Source organism: Lissotriton vulgaris, chromosome 5 (genome assembly GCF_964263255.1).
Source record: "Lissotriton vulgaris chromosome 5, aLisVul1.2, whole genome shotgun sequence".
Classification (NCBI taxonomy): domain Eukaryota; kingdom Metazoa; phylum Chordata; class Amphibia; order Caudata; family Salamandridae; genus Lissotriton; species Lissotriton vulgaris.
Genome location: NC_141693.1, coordinates 54554943 through 54577419, shown reverse-complemented (window position 1 = coordinate 54577419; position 22477 = coordinate 54554943). Strand labels below are relative to the sequence as shown.

General features: G+C 46.7%; 1 protein-coding gene across 1 annotated transcript in view; it reads right to left on the bottom strand.

Moving 5' to 3' along the window:
* Window positions 1-243: 243 nt before the first annotated feature.
* TCF19 (transcription factor 19) overlaps window positions 244-22477 on the bottom strand; it is a 75404-nt gene continuing 53170 nt past the window's right edge. Inside the window, exon 3 of the mRNA XM_086920831.1 lies at window positions 244-1195. Coding sequence (XP_086776957.1) covers window positions 967-1195 — 229 coding nt within the window. The 3' untranslated portion in view covers window positions 244-966. The remainder of the gene's footprint in view (window positions 1196-22477) is intronic.

The window sequence follows — 22477 nt, the reverse complement described above, 5'->3', positions numbered from 1 at the left end:
CCTATGGCCAGTTGGCCTTTTCTGCTGGGGCAAACTAAGCGCCCCATAAAGTGCACGTCTGGTTCCCCTCACCGGTTATGTGGAGTGTGCAGTATTGACACGGACAATGATAAAAGCCAGACCATACATTTCTTTCTTCTGTCTGATACCATTCAGGACACCGGAATCCAAATTGTCAGCTTCTTAGATTATTGTCCAGAATCTACAGGAGCAAATTATACTCACAAAAAAGTGGCAAAAGGCTTAAGAACGTCTTTTATTTCACAAGTTACCCTATGAAATGCACCAAACCTCTTGAAGACATCAGGTGCACGTGTAGTTTTTATTCAAAAAAGAATCCAGTCAGAAAACTCTTACAGCAAATTTGGAAAACTCCAGCAGCAATGGAAAGCCCTGTGGCTAGGACACCAAGACCGGCAGGTGGATCTTCAGCGTCCAACCAGAAAGACATTCTTATCCAACCTCTCCCTCTTCGACAGAAGATAAGATGACACCGATCTACATTTTTTAAATTAAGTAGTAAAAGGTGGCGGTTTGGAAAAAGATCACTACATACAGAAGTATACTCTGAATCTCAAGTACTGGCCTGAGCTACTCACCTCTCCCACCGCACAGCTTATAAAAGGAGCAGTGCGTTGGCAGGGCAGATAGTCTGAACTCCTACTCAGCCCACCCAGGGTACAGTCTCATTTCCATCAACTACTTCTGTTTAAGAGCTTCTGCAGGGGTACTCTACTCCACACCGCCAGCTTTCTGCCCACCTCGCCTCCATAATCTCAAATTGGGCAGACCCTTACATTATTTCATCACAACAATCAAGCATGTTTTTTGATTTCTTCTAAGAGTCCCAAAGCCCAGTGTGCACAGGCTCGAAGAGTCACACCTCCTCTGAAATCTCCTTCCAGGTCCAGCTGTGTGTGCGCAAGTCTTTTCCAATGGTCACCGTGACAGACACCTCAGGGGAGCTTACGTGCAGCCACAGTGGAAATCTGCATCCTTGACCGCATTGTAGTTACAACCCACACAAGCCAGGTGGTACCAGGCGTCACAGTCGTCGCACTGCACCCACTGCACAGTGTCGTCTTGAGGCAGGTGGCATCGCTCTGCAGCACACTGCTCCACAGTGTACAGGGTCTGGGTCTGCACCTGGCAGCTGCTCCACGGCGGATGCTTGCGAGGCCGGCCCCGGCGCTTCCTGAAAGAAGACAAAGTGCGTGAGGTCTTCTGCATGCATCAAGCCAGTAAAATGTGCGACACTACAATGATACAAAAAAGAAACAGTTCTTTCGAGTTCTTAGTTTATTAGTATATATTATTTAACTTTTCAAATTATATTTACGTTCCTGCAACAAAGAGCTTTGTTCTTAGCAACAACTTTTCGACCCCTCAACTGATAGGCAGGGCTCTGGCTCAGAAGGTACTGTCAAGCACCTGGTGAGACAGTCAGGGTCTTGGAAGAATCTGCCTGCACCCTCGCAGAGCCATATCACTCCTGAAACTGGACATCAACCCACCTGAGGGCTGGGGTAGTAGACCAGCTCATACAAAGAGCCCAGTTTAGTTATTAAAGTAGGATTCGCCTTGAATTCCCTCATACAAGGCATAAAGGAATCCGGAGGTGCTACAAAATCCCAAAGACCATTCCCACTTGAAGGAAACAGAAGCATAGCAGAAAAATAGGTGCAATGTTTGTAGGCCAGATGAGTCCCAGAACACATGAAAAACCTCACCAGCAGTGTTTAGTGCAGGGCACTCAAGGATGGAAAAAGTTTCACACAAGCAAGTGTGAGCCATGAAACACACAGCAGGGCACCAGTACATTGAATATGCCTACCTGTGAAGGTAGTGCTCCCAACTAAAATAATGGTGTTTGTATACTCAATGCCAGATTCTATGGGACCTGGAGGCGAGAATTAGGCTGCTCTCTCCAATTTATTTCATTTTTCTCCAGCAGCCATTTTCCAAGAAGTCATTGACGTTACAATACTACATTCACCATGAACAGTTGGGGGGAAAAGAAATAGAAACAGTCCATCCAATCATAACGCAGTCCTCAGTAGAACGGTTCTTGTAATAGTGTAAAGTAAATAACTTCTTGGAAAATGCCGCTGGAGAAAAATGAATGTTCATAAAGTGAAGAGAGAACAGCCGAACCCTCGCCTCAGTGTCCTTAATAGAATTGAAACTTTACTTTACATTAGCTAGGACATTTTTCACATCTATATATCCTGGAATTACAAATAAAATCAAAGTCATGCTTTAAACAAACAAACTACCCGTTCAAGGTCTGTATATTCGCTAAATGCTTGTTTGTTGCTGGAGCACAAGCATGGGGATCTGGGCACGTTTCCAGTAGATAGATCTGTGTACATGACGGCGGGGTCATTCTCTTGCTGCTGCACAGACAAGTTTACGGACTCCGGCTTCTCTGAGCAGCAGCAGCAGCAGCAGCAGGTACACACCAGGGTCACATATGCCTCAAACCGGGCAACTCCACGTCCAAAGGGTTTTCAGCAAGGCATGCTTGCATCATGCCACCAGTGCACAGGTCAGATCACACAGCCTGTGCCTGGTGTGCGCAAAGCCTGGCGGAAACTATAGTAACTTAAGTACATCTTCAGTTTGTCTTCTCTTGGTAGGAAAGACCTGCAAGAACCCACCTCTAGCACAGGCCACAGAAAGATGGGTCTGCAGAAAAGGAATTAACCTTACTGACTGCAATCACAGCAGAGCTGTGAGAGAACATTAATGAATCCACTGAACTCTGAAGCAGTGCTAAGACAACACTATCTTTAGAATCATCCCTTGGGAGTGTAAATCTAGAGGGACATCTTGGCAATGAACTACAGTACCGAAATGGGAAGCACATACTCCCAGCAACCTTCAAGAGAAGACGCAAAGTTGAGTGTGATGCACCTTACGTCAGAGAAAATGGAACAAGCATTGACAAAGCCAATAGGTTTTGTGTATGAGATCTATTCTCTTTGCTGGAACAGAACTGTGAAGCCTGTAATCAAATTCTGTGGCATGGAATGGAACTGTGCAGAGTGGAGTAGATTGTATGAGAAGAGGCAAACAGAACAGACTGTTGAAGGTTTAAAGCAAAGGTTTTCCAAAGTTGAAAATCGTCACCACTAAAACAACTCTCAGATGTTAGGGTAGGGCGATGGAGGCTGAAGAAGCGACACAGAAAAGGGGGTGTGAGTCGGGAAGAAGCAAAACTGAAAAGGGGTGGGCGGGAGTCGGGAAGAAGCAAGGGGTGGGTGGGAGGTCGGAATGGAAGAAACGGAGCTGAAAAGGGGTAGGTGGAAGGAAGGGATGAAACAACACTGAAAAGGGGTGTGAGTCAGGAAAAAGCGACACTGAAAAGGGGTGGGTGGGAGGGAGGAAGGGAAGAAGCGACGCTGTAAGGGGTAGGTGGGAGGGAGGAAGGGATGAAACAACACTGAAAAGGGGTGGGAGTCGGGAAGAAACACATGGGCGTCGGGAAGAAGCGACACTGAAAAGGGGTGGGCGTGAGTCGGGAAGAAGCGACACTGAAAAGGGGGGGCGGGAGTCGGGAAGAAGCAAAACTGAAAAGGGGTGGGCGGGAGTCGGGAAGAAGCAAACCTGAAAAGGGGTGGGCGGGAGTCGGGAAGAAGCAAAACTGAAAAGGGGTGGGCGGGAGTCGGGAAGAAGCAAAACTGAAAAGGGGCGGGGGGGAGTCGGGAAAAAGCAAACCTGAAAAGGGGCGGGCGGGAGTCGGGAAGAAGCAAACCTGAAAAGGGGTGGGTGGGAGTCGGGAAGAAGCAAACCTGAAAAGGGGTGGGCGGGAGTCGGGAAGAAGCAAACCTGAAAAGGGGTGGGCGGGAGTCGGGAAGAAGCAAACCTGAAAAGGGGTGGGCGGGAGTCGGGAAGAAGCAAAACTGAAAAGTGGGTTGGGAGTCGGGATGAAGCGACACTGAAAAGGGGTGGGTGGGAGGAAGGGAAGAAACTACGCTGAAAAGGGGTGGGAGGAAGGGAAGAAAACACTGAAGAGGGGTGGGTTGGAGGAAGGGATGAAAATGCTGATAAGGGTTGGGAGGCAGGAAGAAGCAACACTGAAAAGGGGTAGGAGGCAGGAAGAAGCAACACTGAAAAGGGGTAGGAGGGGGGAAGAAGCAACACTGAAAAGGGGTGGTAGGGATTGGGAGGGGGAGGAGCCAAGCCGGCGACCGCAATGGCCGCCTAGCCCCTCGGCTCCGATCATCGTCTCCTGTCGAGACTACATCCTGCGTGAATCGCCGCGGCACAACGGAGGGTACGGGGACATGAAAGCATCCGATCATCGAGGGTGCAATCCCGAGGTCCGTACCTGCTCCCGGAGGCGAGAAAACGTCGGAGATTCCAACGGCCCGCAGCAGCTCCAAGACCGGGGACTCGGCCATCTTGCGAGGCTGGACCCCAAGTAAACAACAACGGCCGCCGCTGACCTGGAGGGACCGGTCTGCTCTGAGGGGGCGTGTGACGGCGCTTCTCCTGACTACAAGCGAAGACTGAGACTCTCCCTGTGCCCCCGCTTCCCCGGACAGTGCAACATTGTAACCGCTCCGCCCAAAGGTATTCTTCTAAACATCCCGACTTTTGCGGGAGGCTCCCTAATTTCTCGCGAGCCGCCCTTCACCTGCGCTGATCCCAGCAGTGCCTTTTGCTAGCTCTCGGTGACCCCGCCGGGGGGGCTACATTATTTGCCGCCTTCCAGCCCACACCCCGGCCCCACACCGGCCCTGATCTGCCCGCGCTACTATGGTGAAGGAGACCATGCCGCACGGGGTACACAGCACTGGTTTGCGCCTCGACGCATTACTGGCTTCTTTGGCTGCCCTCCGTGAAACCTTGGTGCAGGGCGCCCTATTGTTGGGGGGCAAGTTGGATACCACGATCCTAGCGGTGGAGTCAATGATATCGGCTGGCCCGCTCGTGTACAGTGAGACGCCGTCTTCAGCGCCAGGAGGTTACAAGATGGCGCCTTTCACCGCAGCTAGATGGTCGGAATCACGGCGTCTTCGGACTTTCCATATGTGTACTGTTGGAAGCACTGGGCGCTTTGGACATGCTAGTCTGGATCTGGCTGCAATATCCTTCCCCAACGCCCTGCCGCTTGATGCTCTTGCGCTGTTCCTGCTGTACTTTAACACTGAACTGGGGCTCTCCTGTGTTGCTTCGTGGAATGGAGTTTGGAAGGGCTGTATCACTGACTGGTGTCACACGCCGCACTTGCTGGAGATTGGTACTGTCGCTGATTCTGGTACTTTACGCAAGACTGGACAAGGATAACTATCCCCCCTCCGGGCCATCGTCCTCTGTGCTAATACTGTGAGGTCTGCGTGACACGTTGACCTCCATGATGCTGCGCCGAGCTGACTCTGTTCCCGTATATGCTACTCTGACCTGGTTCTTGCTGCTTTGGTTCATGTACTGTGCTCAATAATTTCATGTACGAGAAGGGCCGAGGGACTGCTAAAGGCTGGCTTCCATTCTTGCTTGTGCTTTTGGTTGCAGGGGGTATTGCTTCACGACATCGCTACTACAGTGGGTATAAATGCTTTGGGAATGCGAACTGTACTGCCTTGTGATTAATCCTGTTTTTCGGTGTGTTAATTCTCACGCTCCGCTCGTAGTTTTCCCTACTGTGTATACATTGCTCAATGATTACCCCTTGTACTGATATGTTCACTTGCCGGCGAGGGGGCACTGGGTGCCCGGGAGCGGGTTCGCTCCTCTCCTCCTCCACTCTTTATAATTTCCCTACTGTGGGGCAGTTCCGGGGCGACAGGCACGCTGTTAGTGGGTTAGGCCGTAGCCATTACAGGGGTGCAGGGTGGCGGGTGCGGGGGGGGTTTGTTGTTTTAGTTTGTTTTGTTCTATGGTCCCTATCGCTCTTTTCCTGCTTTGGGAGGGTCTTCCTCTTTAGTGGGGCTGACTGTCACGGGGTCTCGCACCTTTGTTCTTTTCCTATAATTGGCATCTCAACTTTTCTCTATCCCTCGCTTTTTAGGGGTGGGCTTTCGGGGATCGGACTTGGTAAAGTTGCCCTCTATATCGTTGCTATTGTCCAGGTTTTTGCGCTATGGCTGCTTGATTGTAGAGTTGCTTACTTATAGCCAACCACCGAATATTACTGGGGTTTATCCCCCCTGCTTCTTTTTTTTTTTTTGTCTTTATGTAAGGTGTGTAGTCCTTGTTGTTGCAGCCCCCTCTTCTTCTAAATTTAAAAAAGAACACCTCATATCCTATGTCGCGCACCCCACAGTCTTTATAATGTACTTTGATGTATCCTGCTAGTATATTGACCTATTGCATGCTACCCTCCTGTTCTTATTGACTGTCTTTGCAGCCGGCCATGATGGTTGTGGGCTTGCGCATGTATATCCTGATTTTCCAATAAAGGTTTTCACAAAAAAAAAAAAGGGGTGGTAGGGAAGAAGCAACACTGAAAAGGGGTGGTAGGGAAGAAGCAACACTGAAAAGTGGTAGGAGGCGGGAAGAAGCAACACTGAAAAGGGGTGGGAGGCGGGAAGAAGCAACACTGAAAAGTGGTGGGAGGCGGGAAGAAGCAACACTGAAAAGTGGTGGGAGGCGGGAAGAAGCAACACTGAAAAGGGGTGGGAGGCGGGAAGAAACTAAACTGAAAAGGGGTGGGTGGGACAAAGGAAAGAAGCAAAACTGAGGAGGAAGGGAAGAAGCAACACTGAAAAGGGGTGGGAGGAAGGGAAGAAGCAACACTGAAAAGGGGTGGGTGGGAGGAAGCAAGACTGAAAAGATGTGGATGGGAGTAGTATCACAGACAAAGGGGTGGGAGGGGAAGAAGAAATGGTACCTCAATCACAGCACAAACAGCAGGCACTAATTAAGATTAATCAATCTGTGCTTGGTCCATGCTCCACTAACAGAAAAGGAAGTGAAACCAGTACCACCCCATGCAGAGAACCAGAGAACCACACAAGCGTGGTCCGCCAGCGAAACCTAAAAGCAGTGCCTCACAGTATCCAACTGAGAGGTGAACACTCCCAGCAACCTTCAGAAGACAACAGTGAACAGGATGTGCATTCAGGCAGAGAATCTAAGGACAACTCCAATCACAGACGCCACCACAAATGACCACTGAAGAATCTTCCAATGGCATGGGGTTATTCATTAAAATTATGTTCCTACCAGCAACTGTCCATTCTTAAGTCTTGAAAATACATACCATGATTCACAATACGTTGTGTACCTTCTGAAAAATTATAGATCAAATAATAGCATTCTCTTGGAAAGCTATGCAGGCAATACATTAGATTCAGCCTCCCTCGTGGCTAAGAAAGAAAACTGCTAGCTCGGAGGAAATGCAAGTTATCTGGTTGGAAGCCACTTTTGCCCTTTTTCTAGAATGTGTTTAACTTATTTGAATTTAATTGTTTAACAAATATAGGTTCATATATGAAAATATTTTTTTTAATTCCAAAACTAGCTTAGATGTTTGTGGACATATATACATGTACAGAGGACTTCAGTTTTTCACCTTTAATACTACGACCCTGGTAATTATGTTCCCAAGGCCAAGTTTTTGGCTGTGAAATGAATTCTGACAAAGTCATTTTCCTTTAAGTGATGAAAGGGCTGAAAACATGGAAGAAAATCTAGCTGCAACAATTCAAAACATCAAATTCTTCACAGACAAATGCTCACAAAACAAGCATTTGCAATGCAATAGGTCTCGCATTTGCGAGAGTTGCTGAGCTATTGGCATTGTAAATGACAACGTTTTTTATTTACGTGCTTTGAAAACTTGCTGACGGTGTGTAAATACGCACTTTGTACTTCTAGAAGCAAGGCTGGCAGTAAAAGAGGCGCAGTTACTGCCAGCTTTGCTTCTCGTAAGCAAGGGCTATAAACACCGCTTGCACGTTTTCAAAACACAAATAAAAAGCATTGTCATTTACAATGTCAATAGCTCAAACTCTCGCAAATGCGAGACCTATTGCATTGCAAATGCTTGTTTTACTTTGGCAGAGACTAAATTCTATCAGTGAGTGAACTAGTCAGCCTAGACTGGTTTGGGGCTGCGTGATTTACCTGTAGACACAAAAGAAACATCTACATTGCCTCCAACAAGTTCAGAAGGTCAGTGGTCACGTCATTACCGGTTTGGCCAAAAGAGGCCTTTCAGTACTTATTACACAGCTGCACCGGCTCCTCATTTACTGCGGGAGTATTTTTGAGCTCACAGTGATAGTTCAGAGAGCAATCAATCTCTCAAAGAGTTCTTAGATTGATGGCTGTTAAATGTACTCGTCATACCAGCAAAGGCCTTTGCACGTCGAATCAATGAATTTGTGCTGTCGCCTGTGCCTGCTCGGTGACCTATTGTGACAGACACGGCCTCTTAAAATATTGAATATTTTACGCATGCTTCTCTGGGTTGAACAATAGCCGTCTAAATTCAGGAAACTTATTGAAACGTTTTCGTTTAAACAACTAACTCCTTTCGGAGTCTAAAAACTCAGGATAGGGATTCTCCTTATCGCCATGAAGTTTTTTTGAAATGCTGCTCTAAAAGCAGCACATAATTAATAACTGTTCTTAACATGCATCTTGCCAGACCAAATAGCCTATCCGGAAATTCGTCAGTTTTCTACCTCTAAAAGGCTGGGATAGTGTTAGGCCAATAAGAGGCATTGCCTAAAACAAAAAAAACAACCTGCTTTGGCCCAGCGCGTTAGAGGGTATTTGACTGAATGACCGAGAAATATCCCAGAGTTCCCAATACGCCTGTTTGCAGTCTTGTCTCTCACGCAGAAAGTTGGGTATTTTTGTCACGCATGTTAAGTCATGATGGCAAGGCAAGAGATGGGGTATACAGGGACGAGGTGAAAACCCGTGAGGATCCGGGGCAATGAAAGCAGGTGTCACGGAGCATTGGGGCAGCTAGCCCTGCAGGTGTGGGGCAAGGACACATGCCTAGAGACAGTGCTCCTGCACACCCTGCCCGCAGGAGTCATGAAGACCACACTAACTCCACCACCCTGAAGTAGAACATCTGGGGTATGAAGCACTATAGAAACGCTCCCGTACAATACCAGGCTTCCCTATAAAGATAGGTGAGGCAGACAGGGCAGGCGTACTGGCAGACAAGAAGCAGGCACCCGTATGACTGACTCTGCCCCAACACTGCCAGCTTTTCAGAGAAACTCCTCATTTTCTCAAAGGCTGCTCAGCCTCTGCATTTCCGACTTGCTGCCCCCTCCAACAGCAATACCGCTACAGCCAGCACTAGGCTGCCAGTTTCTGTCCTTTTATTCCAGATTTAATGATCTGGAATAGAGCAAGGACCTCTTGAGTTCTGCCCTCGAAAGAGGAGAACAAGCAATCGCCAAGGCGTATAACTCTACGGATCTAGAATTGCCAGGGAAAGTTACGGCAAGGTCTACTACAGCAGTAGCTGTAGATACTGAACTGCACATATAACCAATGACCTGTAAATGAATTGGAAGGTCTACGTGGAAGCAACCTGCGTGAAGACTTGAGGTTATACGGAAAAAAAAATGTTACGTAAGAGCAAACATTTCCAAACAATGACTACTTCTAAACAAGCTGCAGGGAAAGCGTTCGCTTTCACTTCCGCTTGAAAAACAAAGAAACCCTTGAGTGGAGCGTGCCCCTCTGCGAGCCGTGCTTTCAATTATCGTGCCCGTGTCTGGGCATGATAATTGAAACCACATGGCCTATTGGTGTCTTCTATGCGCACCAAGCGCGTACTAGACACCAATAGTCAAAGGGAAGAGCAATGCGCCCGATATTCGCCAATTGCGTGCAGTCTTTTATAAAAACACGCACACAAAGGCCAATCGGGTAGAACAAAAGGAAAAGCACACGCACAATTGTGTGAGATTCCTAGGTCAGCTGCCCAAATCCCGTTTTTTCCCTTGCTAAATGTCTCGCACTGCGCGAGAGACCTAAAAATACATACGGAATGCTGTTTTGGTGAAGGTTATTTGCTGAGCTCTCCTTCCCTGCTGCTCTATGCAATAAATCCCAATTGCACCAACATGAACAACACAGCTATGGTCATCGAACTTTACTCATCCACAAGGTTCATTCATGGAGACAGAAGTATGGAAACATTGGGGCAGGACCCTTTAAACAAATCCGGGAGCCATAAACTACTGAGATCGATGTTGATCCAAATTCCTCTACCTCTAGAGTGTAGAGCAAGTGTCTTCCAGCCAGTAGATCACGAGCTGCCAGTTGCTCGTAGATACCTTGAGTAGTTTCCAGCCGGGAGTTCATTTTTAACTATGAACTGCAATAAATAAGTGTTGCATAGGGAAGGTTATTTTTTTTTCACATTATCAGGCTGCAGATAGAGCATGAGAGTTAGAACCTGTAAAGAGCAGAAAGAATACTAAAGACTGACACAGCACAAATAATAATATTTAGTGTAAATAAATTCTTATTAGCTGTAAGTTTTTCAAGGGCCAAAGCAGAACTGAAGTTGTAATGAACATGATTAAACATTTCCAGAGTAACTTTTAATGAAATCAGCCCGTGCATGTAGATACAAATGTAATAAGGGACTCTTGTTTGTGCTTTATATTAATCAGAAACTATCATTTTTTTTTTTTAATGTCTTAGGAATGAAAGCACAAACAAAGCGATGATGAAATAGGGGTTTTTATCAGTGTTCTCTTCACTTTTATATTCACGCCTATTTTAATACATTTATATACGTATGTATGTTCTTAGTTATAGTGGCGATAGGTCATACTCAAGCCTGTTCCCTTGTATTCTTCCACCTACAAATATTTACAATGGTATTGCTGCACTATCTGTACATGGAAACTGTATGTGTTTAATGGTTCAAAAGAACCGAAATAAAGATTTGAATTTGATTAAGAGCAGTACTCCACTCAGATGTATGACCCAGGTGGGTCACAGAGGTTCAGAACTAAAGCACGGAGGTATTTAACTCAAATAAAAGTTGTTCTCTACTCAATATTGCAGCAGGAGTACAAAATGAGGGTTGTGATTGCTTTCAAATGGGAGAATTTTAAAATGAATTGTTACCTCATTGGTTAAGTTAATCCTTCACTTTAAATTTCATCTTTTTCAACGTGTCACATTTACAAACAGCAGGCATCTTTCTACCAGTGGTTGGTAGGCACAGTACCATATTTTAAACTGAAAAATAGTAATTTTCTTTTAAATGGGAGAAAAGTAAAGTGAAGAGAAAGGTTTCATAGAAACATTTTCTTAAGATGTTTCTCTACTTCAAATAAAGTCAATTAAGTCCTAATGTTTTATGAAGCATGTTTCTTCGCTTTAAATTCCTCACATTTAAACAAATGATTGTACTTTCAGGTTATAAATATGGCACTGTGACTACAGGCCACTTTGGAGGGAAATGCCTCCTGTAGGAAAAGACACTGACGTGGGAGAACATTATAATGATGAGTTTTATGTAATACAAATAAACATAGAGGTAACTCTTCAGTTTAATTGTATTCCATTCCAATAGTGTCACATGTACGCACAGCAGACATCTTGCTCCCAGTGGCTGGTAGACATGCTGTCATATACAGCTATTTTTTTAATGGGAGAAATTTGAAGTGCAGAAAATTGTTCCATCAAATGCATAACATTTTTTCCTCATTATGAATATTTGTGTAGAACATTATTCTGCACTTGACAAAAATGGTTGTAAATTTGTGCTGTACATGTAACTGTGCCACATATGGCAAAAGGTATGTCCTTTGTCTCAAGTCCATAACGCACAGGCTCTCAGTCACCCATACACGTATATTATATTAATTGGCACACATTTTCATACATACCCAAAGATTATGCACCGACACATGGTAGCCCAATCATAGTACTTCTAGTCACAGTATTTTTTTCAAACCATAGCATCAGGCTCCATGAACATTACGTTTAAATTCAATTGTTTGTTTGATAACGATGCGCGGGTTACCTGACCCTCATAGCTCAACGATTCTCACTGATCAGAAGTAACACCTCACACAAAAAGTTGGAGACCCCTGGCATAGAAATGATACAAAATCTTGGACTAGAAAACACTCTTCAATATAGTGTATGGCGTCATGCAAGGAGAATGGACCACATTAAATGTGAGGTAATTTATTTGAGCTTATTATTGTCATCACTTCGCACACACAAGTGCATAGTACGTGCATACTGAATTTACAGCAGTGGAGCATATTTGTCTAGAAAGCATAATGGAAACAAGCATTTTCAATGAACTAGGTCTCATTTGTGAGAGTTTAAGGTATTGGCATTGTAAATGACAACGCCTCTAAATTGTATGTTTTCAAAAGCAACACAAATAAAAAGCATTGTCATTTACAATGCTGATCGCGCAAACCTTTGCAAATCCGAGACCGCTTTCATAGTGGACGCGCCCCTTTCTTTAGACGATGCTCACCGTATTCAGGTTACAATGAGCAGCGTTTAAAGGAAGAGGCATGGTCAATATTAAAGTGAAAACGCTGTAAGGGGTGCTTTCATTAAAAAAAAAAAATGCGTTTCAGTCGTGCAGCTGCTAAAGTGAAAGTGGACCGCGCTACAAATTACTTACAGAAGCGTGTTATAAGTTAAATAAATCAGCCCTGGCGCAAAAGTGAAAGCGGACCGCGGTGCAAATTAAAAAATAAATGCATTGATACCGTAAAAGCGGGCAGCGACGTCGTGGGTGGAATAGGGGAAGACCATTAAAAGACAATAGTGCTCACAGACTAGATAAAGCTGACCATGTAAGACCAAAACTAAAGTCCAGTCGTTATGGGAGGTTACAAATGCAGACAAGGCGGTCCCAAGGAGGGACTAGTAAATCTATTCACGAATAAAAAGGAACGATTTTGAAAGGACTGTAACAGGAGCCAATTGAAAAGCAAGGCGTGAAACAGGCAGACCTTTTTATTAGATTTCACAATATAGCATGCCTCGCAGAGCAGCGCACTCTGTGCCCAGGCTCGACCTAAAAACATCCTGAAGTAAGGTCGCCAGTTTTATAGGAATGAAACAGTTTTATTGCAGCAAACAAACTCGCGCATGTATGTGGGATTAAAAGCCTTTCATGGAAGATAGTGTTTACTGTAGCTCACAGTGAACCAATCACTGTACGAGAAATAAAAGTTTATGCATATGGCCATCATGCCCGATTATTTCATTTGAAATCAAACTATAAACTACCAGAACACATGCCTCGTTGGTAAATACAGGTGAATAAAAGCAGTTCTAGACAAAGAGAGAGGTAGTCTAGGATGGGATCAAAGGGCTTCCAAGCCATTTTGTAAAGACTTGAAGGTTCACTTACACATCGGGTACTGCCAATGACCTTAACAATATCAGATAAGGTGTAGCCAAGCCCTCATGAGCAGATGGGTTCCCAATTGACCTTTATAAAGACTTTACATAGTGTTGGTCCATAAATGATTAGCAGCAGTAGTGGTTCTTCTACTGAGGGAAGAGAAGGGTGTACTGGTGTACAGACCAGCAGCCTTTTCTCCCTCCAGCCGGTCGTAGCCCAATCTCTTGCTCTCCTGAAAAAAATTCTCATAGCAAGGAGTAAAGCATCACTCCATCTCGATTTAAGAGTTCTTGGAAAAGAAGGGACGAAGCTTGGGATGAAAAGACTGACTAAGAAAAAATTAAAAATACCAAAAAGAGAAAATCATCAGTTTCTCCCCACCAGTCTCTTGTCCCAGTACTTACTTTTATAATGAAATACCCAAGCTGAACAGAAGGGCACACGACAGTGAGGCTAAGGGATTTTAATCAAAAGATAACTAAAAGAGGCAGTTTCCAAAACTTCGGTTGAAATTTAAACCACCCTTGTTTTGAGATGCATCTAGACGATCATGAGAAACAGACTTATTTTATCAAGCACGTCCCTGCTCTACAAATGTCTGGTATAGTTCCCACCACCTCTGCCCAACAAGAAGCTATTCGTAATTAAGGTGCCTTGAATGTCTTCGGGGTTTCTACTTCAATGTCTCTATAAGCTTGAAAACTATCTTCTCTGGGAAGGTATAGTGGGTTTCTTTCTTTTACCAGGACCACTTAAAGCAACGAAAAATGAATCGACAAATGAAAATCCTCCAATCTTTCCAAATAAACAGATGGCTCTATGGACATCAAAATGATGTGGATTTCTATTTTCCCCTTCAAAGCCACAGATGGGAGGAATTATTCACTGTGAAATGTGGGACTGAACTTTAGGAATAAATCCCAGACCTGGTCGAAGCATAACCATCTTGAAGAATTTTTAAGCATGTATGAGTAGGCACCAAGCCATTACATTTGCCCAATCCGTGTGCTTATGTAGGGACCATTAGAACAGTAACCATCGCAGACAGCCACTGCAAATCTGCCAAAGCTAGAGGTGCAAAGGGAGGTCTTTGTAAGAGGGATGAAGAACTGTTTTGTTCTTAAAACTCCTCAGAAATATAGAAACTAAGTGCCTTCCTCCAATGGCTGTCCAGTGCGCTCTGGATTCCTACCAGTGCCTCCAAATAGGCCCCGGCTCAGGATCGAGACGCAACACAAGTGGATGATTTTGCAGAAACAAGAGGCATGCAGACAGCAGAAACGCATGCTTTTTCTTCCTTTTCTGGAGATCCCAGGGCAGCCCTGTGCTTTATTAGGTCTCGCCCTGGAATTCGCATCCGAAGGATGCGTCCAGGGTCGGAGACTTATAGCTATCGGACACGGGGGAATGGAGGACAAGAAACTGTCACGAGCTTTGAAGCAGGTTTGGGTGCGCGAACGCGCACGTTCCGTTCTGCGCCGCGCCATGCACTTCCCTCCCATACTCCCAGCAAGTCAGCCTAACGTGCATGCATGCACACGCACACGCACTTACACAGACACGCAGGCACCCAGACAGGCAACCCCCCCCCCCAGTCACACACACACACAGACTCCAAGACACATACACACACACGCTCACACATACACAGCCCGCCGCCGCGCGCTCACACACACATGCCCCCCGCCCTCGCAGCCCAGCAACAAGGCGAAGCCCCACTCACCGGCTTCCTTGGTGCAGCGGCTCTCACCGGCAGCAGGACTCTTCCTCCCTTCTTCGGCACCGGGGCGTAGGGTAGGCTCCTGCCTGCTCCGGTGCTCCAAACAATCGCGGCTCTTCCGTGGGAGGCGGGGTAGGCTCCCGCCCTCCTACTTCCTGTTTCCGGTTGTCCCGCCCGGCCTGCCTAACTTCCTGGTCGCAGGCCAGCGGCGGACTGCAGCACGCACCGTGTTCAGACAGGCACACTTTCTTTTTTAACTTCAGGCATAAGCATGTAACAAATAAATAAAACATACTACTGCACCAGTTTCCCTGATCTAGTGCCTTTAACGATTCTTAGTTGGCTTAGGCTATTCGAGCACTATCACACATACAGTTTTTGAAGTAATTGTAGTGACTTAGTGGGTTTGTTTGTTTTGCCTGCTTTCGTGATTCATCTTTACAATAGACAGCGCTTTGCAGCTGGTTCCGTTTCTTCTCAAGGACCTTAATGTTTTATGTAGCGTGCTGCAGAGTTTATTGGAGCAAGCATGACTTGATTAAAGACCAGACCGTGCAGCTGGTTCCGTTTCTTCTCAAGGACCTTAATGTTTTATGTAGCCTGCTGCAGAGTTTATTGGAGCAAGCATGACTTGATTAAAGACCAGACCGTGCACATCCTGTACAGTCTGAAAGCATAGGGGAATGATTTTGTCCAGCCAGAACATTTACTTGTTTACTTTGCTGCATCCACTCTCCTTTTTATACATTTTGGCCTAGACTTTGAGCTGCTACTTGTAAAACACTTATCAATTTTGTCTCGGTTGCAGTTTTAAATTTTCAGCGCAAGAGCCTTAACCACATGGCTGCTAGGCGTTTTCCCGTCCTGCGCTGCTATTTGTTGTTTTACTTTATTTCATGACGAGCTGGCCTTGTCATCAGCGCACGGCAGGTAAGCGCCATGACGAGCCCAGCTCGTCATTAGCTTCGAAGGGGTTAACTGCCAGCTGGTTTATGGAAACAAAGATGTGAATGCCAGCTACTTGTTTATGTTCGAGTCTGAGGGAGTGCTGGGGGAGTGCTGGGGGAGTGGAGCAGTCTTCATTACATTTGTCTGTGTGGGTTGCACTTTGAGCCTGTTCCCAGCACCTTAAGGGAGATCAATATTTGATTCTAGTGTGTATTGCAAGGCTGTTTTAATCACAGGCGTAGTCTATGTCACCGTTAACAGTATTTAAGGAATCTTGGAAAGATCTGTGGAGTCTGTCCCTTCACTCTAGATTTGTAGTGTTCTGAAATGCTATACAACAATACAAGCTAAGCCTGTTGCCTCTGCCTTGTGCCAGTGGGCTAATAGTCTGAATCCTGAGCAACACATCTAGAACGGCACAAAAGGTTGCTACACGGAACTGCCAATATGACGCCTTTTGAGTTGGGAATAGTCCAACTCAATTCCTTTTTTTCACCAACTCTCTCCTGATTATTCTTGTTTCTCCTTCTATCCCTTTCTATTTATCTGGCTACCAAGTCTTTCCCCTTCTTTGTCTCTTTCTTGATGTTGTCCTTCTGTCTGTCTCATGCGAGTCTTTTTCTGATCTTGCCTTCGTCCCTCTATTCCACTGGTCTTAGTCTCCTGCATTCTCTCCTCTTCCCTTGTAGCTCTTTGTAGCGTGTCCTGTTCCTTCTTCTCTCGCTTACTCGTACTTCTCATCCTCTGCCCAGTATATTTTCATGGTACTGTCTCTCTGGTCAGGTTCCCTCTCCTTTTGATATGTGCGATTTAATTTGAGGCTTACTCTCCAGCTCTTTTAGTTTTGCATTAGGAGCATAGACTGCATATCTTGATGATGGACTCTAGAACTTATTCACCTCCCTTCGTCAAAACTATATTGGCTTCTTCTCTGCTGCAGTAAGATGTGTCGTCACCCTCAACATTTCCCAGGTTTTATTCCCAAACACGGACTGCAAGCTTCATGAATGAATCTCTCCCCTGCCTGCTGCTAATGGAGTCTCGCAGTCCGAGTTAGAGTGCAGTTTGGGACTAGTGTAGATCTTCTGAAGTCTGTAAAGGATGGTGAAGGTGACTACATATTTGCTGATGTTATGCCTGTTTCAGTGTGAGCACTTGTAGAAGCTTTACAACCCCATCTTGCTGCACTTCACATGATGCTGCCCTGTTACCTCAGAGGAAGACCTGCCCTCTTGAAAAGAGAATTCACCATGTGGAAAGGGGACGTGGCCTTAGACATGCAGGGCTTTATGCAGATAAACTGCCCGAGGCCCTCCTTCAGTTTTCAGACCCCCCCCGTCCCCCCCCCTTCCATTTGCAAATCGAATGTACATATAAAAATTATTTGGACACATCATTAAAATGTTTAACTTTTCTACAAGAAATATTGTATATGTATTTTTTTATGCAAAGAAAATTTAAATACTGCATAAATGACTTTTCTACAACACATATTTTATATGTACCTTTTTATGCAAAGAAAATTAAAATAGCGCATAAATAAAAACATTGCCATTTACAGTACTAATAGCTCAAACTTAAATAATGCGAGACCTATTGCATTGCAAATGCTTGTTCTTTATGCAGGTGTGTGAAATCTCTATGTGGACAACCAGGACAAACTGTTTTGTGCCAAGGACAAGTGTAGGTTTATTTTGTCCACAGGACACATAGGACCAGCCTCTGGCGCCACAAGCCCTTACGCTGTCGTCCACCAAATAGACTGTCTGTAACCAAGGCAATATTTGTATTGATATGTAAACGTTATCTTAACCTGTAAAATTGGCTCATTCATGTGAATCCTCTTAGTATGAACACTAAGGAAATATAGTCTGTGTGCTCAGCGTGCATTACTGAACAGTTTCAGTTCAAAATGTGTACACTGTTGCAAAATGTTATAATGTCAGGTCTCTTTTTCACGCTCCCAGAATGCTCGTTGATCATATGCAAATACTTGCACAAGCCTGAAAGCAAAATTTGTTTGCTTTCAAAATAAAATTTATATTAAAAAAAGTAAAGCTTCAAAAGTAATTGTGCAACTTTATACAGCATTTTTCTGAAGCATCACTTAGTAAAAGTATGGCAAGATTTTCAAAAATGAAAGAATAATGTAGAATCATAAAGGATAACATTGCACACAAAAGGGAAATAAAAGAGGGGTCAAATCTATAAAGAAAGTCACAAATCTGCACCTGACGATCTGCGGACACAACGCGAGCCAAATGCTACTGCATTAAAAGTTGCGGAATGGGATAACACCCATTACCACGCCAAACTTAGACTAGAGGTTGAATTAAAACAGAACATTGGCCGTCAGAAAATTGCCGTATTTATTAACACCTCGACTTAAGTGTTTTACTTTGAGAAGGGTTCTACCAGTAGCACTTTCAGAACAGGACTGAACAACATTGACAGCACTCAGAATAGAAGGTCAACACTTTTTGCCCTAAAGAAGTCAGAGAGCACGAAATGCGTTGGCTACGGTTTTATTTGTGGTGAAGAGTTCACGAATAAAGAATATTGAGAAAAACACCTGCTGTATTGATGTAAGGCTTAGTCATGTGATATACTTCGAGATGTAATGAGGACTGCAGGATCAAATTGCTGTCTTACAAATCTGCACCTGCAAGTATATATCCATACACTGGAGAAGGCTCAAGACTTTCAGGAATTCTCAAGTTTACAGACATAGGCCTAGAATTCGTACTCCTAGCAAACATGCTTATTCTTTTTTGCAGGAATAAATATACACACATATATTTGAGGCTCTGAAAATCTGTCAAGTGGGTGCAAGTTCATTTTCCCTAATCCCCCTTTTCTCACCATAGAAACCGCTTTGCTCCTGCTCTTGTTTGGAGTAAATTCCAATTATTTTCCAGTGTGCTACAAGTTCGTATAGAAGTTGGTAATTACTTTAAATATGCACATTTTGGGGGGCGTGGCTGTTGATGGCGGACGTGGCTTTCTAGAGCTCCCGCCGGCCCGAAGATTATCCAACCAATTATCCTGGCCCCCCGACCCGAACAGTGTACTGCCTGTGGGGCGGTTGTGGCGGACAGTGCTGGGAGCCATCCGACGCTGGGAGCGACGCTCCAGGACCTTTCAGGGCAGTGGAATCGGCCGAAGCAGCGAGCGGCCTAGTCCCGAACGGAAAAGCCGGGGCCTCGATTTTGGCGCACCCGGACCGGAGGACTCGCACAGAGGCCGGCGGCGCCATCCTTCTATCCAATTCTGGGACTGCCTGGTGTCAGCGACACATCGAGGAGGCCCCTGCCTAACACTGCAGCAACGGCGGCAGAGACTGGTGCCCGGAGGCCACCGAGGAAGAGCTGCGGCTTACCTGGCCTCGGCGAAGCCGGGGCCTCGAGTTTGGTGGTCCCCGCCCGGCGACACCAGCACCTGTCCTCGGGTCAGGAGTGCAGGCGCAGCGAGGCCCCGGGAGCCGAGGGGTCGGTCGTGCGCTTGGACCGGACTGCTGTAATCCCCATAGCTGTGCTCGCCGGGGCTGTGGACTGAGGGCCTGTAGGACGAACCGGAGGGGCTCGTGTCTGTGCCGGGACAGGTGTGCCTGCGGACCCAGTGTGGACCTGGCGCCGACCCTGCTGAGATCGTCGAACCGTGAGTGTCTCCCCCCCGGTGACCCCCCCCTCCCAAACAGTTTGTTCCTTTATCATTGTTTGACCAATAAATGTGATGTTTTAATATGTTGATGTAGACAGTGCTATAATAGCATTTTTTAACCTTATAACTCTTTTTAACATTTGAGTGTATATTTTTGCAAAAATTGAAAGTGTATTTCTTGTTGTTTCATATAACATGTTCAATGTTACTATGAATTTTTAACTTTTATAAAATAAATGAATGATATTTTACATAAACTTTTGTCCGTGTACATGAGGTTTCTATAGTACTTGTGGGTCCAACAGATTGTTTTAGTTGTAAATTTGGTAACCCGTACAATACTGCAAATCCCTTGTTGTCCAATGAAAACGTCCCCCTAGGAATGTACTTTACTCAAGATTTACTAAATCCAGGAGGAGTTCTGTATTTTGTAGGATCGAGAGGTGCACCAGTGCAGGCAGTGGAGGCGAACTCCTAGGGAGAGGTGCCCCTGGCGGCTCTCACTCACGCTGGGGCTTAGCCTGCAGGGGTCTGCGGAGACTCGTTGTGAGGCCCTTTCCCCCCACCCGGAATAGACGGAGGCGGTGTGCATCAAGAGTGTATCGCCTGTAGGGGTGTCTGGACAGTGAACCACCCTTGGCAGCTGTTGGAGGTGTGGATTGCCCTGCCAAAAAAACGCTTTGAGGGCAGTGATACCGGACTAAGACTTGGCCATGACCAGAAGGGGGGTGGGCCCGCTAAGCAGGGGCCCATTGACAAATTCACGGAACCAAATGGCGGCCCCGGAGCACAGGGCGGCCAGGGGTCTGGGCCGGATAACGCGGCGCTAATGGCGGCGATAACCCAATCAAGGGACATGCTGGACGCCAAGATTGGGGCTGTTGGGGCAGATGTGACCCTCCTGAGACAGGACCTACGCAACGCTGTGGCGCAAATTACAGAGGCCGAGTCCAGGATCTCAGTGGTGGAAGATGTCGGGACCCTGAAGAAGAAAATGGCGGCGATGGAGAATATTCAGAAGGGTCTGGCGCTTCGTGTGGAGGATGCCGAAGGACGGGCGCGTAGGAACAACCTTCGCTTTGTAGGTTTTCCGGAGGGCTGTGAAAAGGGCAGCATGGAACGCTTCCTTTCCCAATGGCTGGAGAGCTGGCTCTCCCCGGATACCCTGTCCCGCTGCTTTGTGATTGAACGCGCGCACCGGGCCCTGACGCAGAAGCCGCCGGCGGGTGAACGGCCCAGGCCGGAGATCGCCAGAATCCTGAACTTCCATGACAGAGACACTACTGCGGGAGGCGAGGGCCAAGGATTCTCTGTTATTTGAAAATCACAAGATCATGATCTTCCCCGACTACACCAAGATGGTGCAACAACAGAGGCACTCCTTCCTGGCCGCCAAGGCGAAACTTCGGGGCCTGAAGATTCAGTATTCCTTGCTCTATCCGGCCCGCCTACGAGTAGTCTTTCAATCCCGGACTCACTTTTTCGATACGCCTTCGGGTGGATGGATGAAACGGTGAGAGTCAGGCCCCATGCCCAACCGGGCCTTGATCCGGGACACACGAGTGATTCATCGCAAAACCAGAGTGATCAGAACGCCCGAAGCAAAAGGAATAGGAAGTCCAGATCCCGGAAGCGCAATATCTCTAGCACTGAGTCTCGGACTGCTGCGCCCACTGATTCGGACCACTCGGGTGGAGGTAGCCGAGGGGCGATGGGTGGTCCTGCCCGCCTACGGATACCAGCTGCCCCAGCTGAGGGGAATGGTCCACCTGTGCTTTGCTCTACGGACGACTGCACGCTGAGTAAACTGACACACTTGGTTGGCTCTTCCAACAATTGCTGGGACTATGAGAACGGTTCGGGGTGCTCCGATACAGGGGCTACCTGCCTCCTACATGGTTGGGAGATGTTAGGGGGAAGGGAGAGTTCTTAGCTTAGTGGGTGTCTGGGATCCATTGGTATGGTAGGCTTTGGGCGCTCTGTTTTGGGCCCGAGGCTGCCCATGCCGCGACAGATACTTCAGTGTTCTATGAGGTATTGGGGTGGAAGGGGAGAGGTAGGCAGTTGGGGGGCTTGTTTGGGGGTCAGGTTGGGACAGGGGTTGGGGATGGCGGGGAGGTTGGGGTGGTTGAGTGGGGTGGGTGGAGGAGGGCAGTGGGGGGTTTAGTTGAGGTTGAAACAGTGTCTGCGCTACTTTGGCAACTGTATTGTATGTGTGTGTGGCTCAGAGCCCAGGATTCTACATTTTCTCCCCATTGACAATGGTTGATGCCCAGAGGTCAGGCCTCCCACAGGCGATGTTTCGAGTAGTGAGTTGGAATGTCCGGGGGATGCTAGATAAAATAAAGCGAGGGGCGGTGCTGCGGCTGGGGAAAATGGAAGGAGCGGATGTTCTCCTCCTACAGGAGACGCACCTCCAGGGCACCAAGACCCTCAGTTTGCAGAGATATGGCTATCAACAAGTGTTTCATGCGGGCTTTGCGAGGGGGTCCCGGGGGTGGCGATCCTGATACACCGCAGGCTCTCTTATGTACATGAGACGCAATGGATCGATGCCCATGGTAGATATGTATTTGTTAAAGGTATGGTTGGGGATGAGCAGATGGTCTTTGGTAGTGTGTATGTTCCGCCCCCGTTGCAAGATGCGCTCATTGAAAAGCTGTTCGAGGTGTGGGCCGATATCCCGGATGTGCTGCCGATTGTGGGGGGAGACTGGAATGATGTGATGGATGGACGGATGGACCGCTATAGGCCCGGTAGGGAACTCCAGGCTGCAGCACCGATGAAACTGCATGGCCTAGCGCAGGGCATGGGTTGGATTG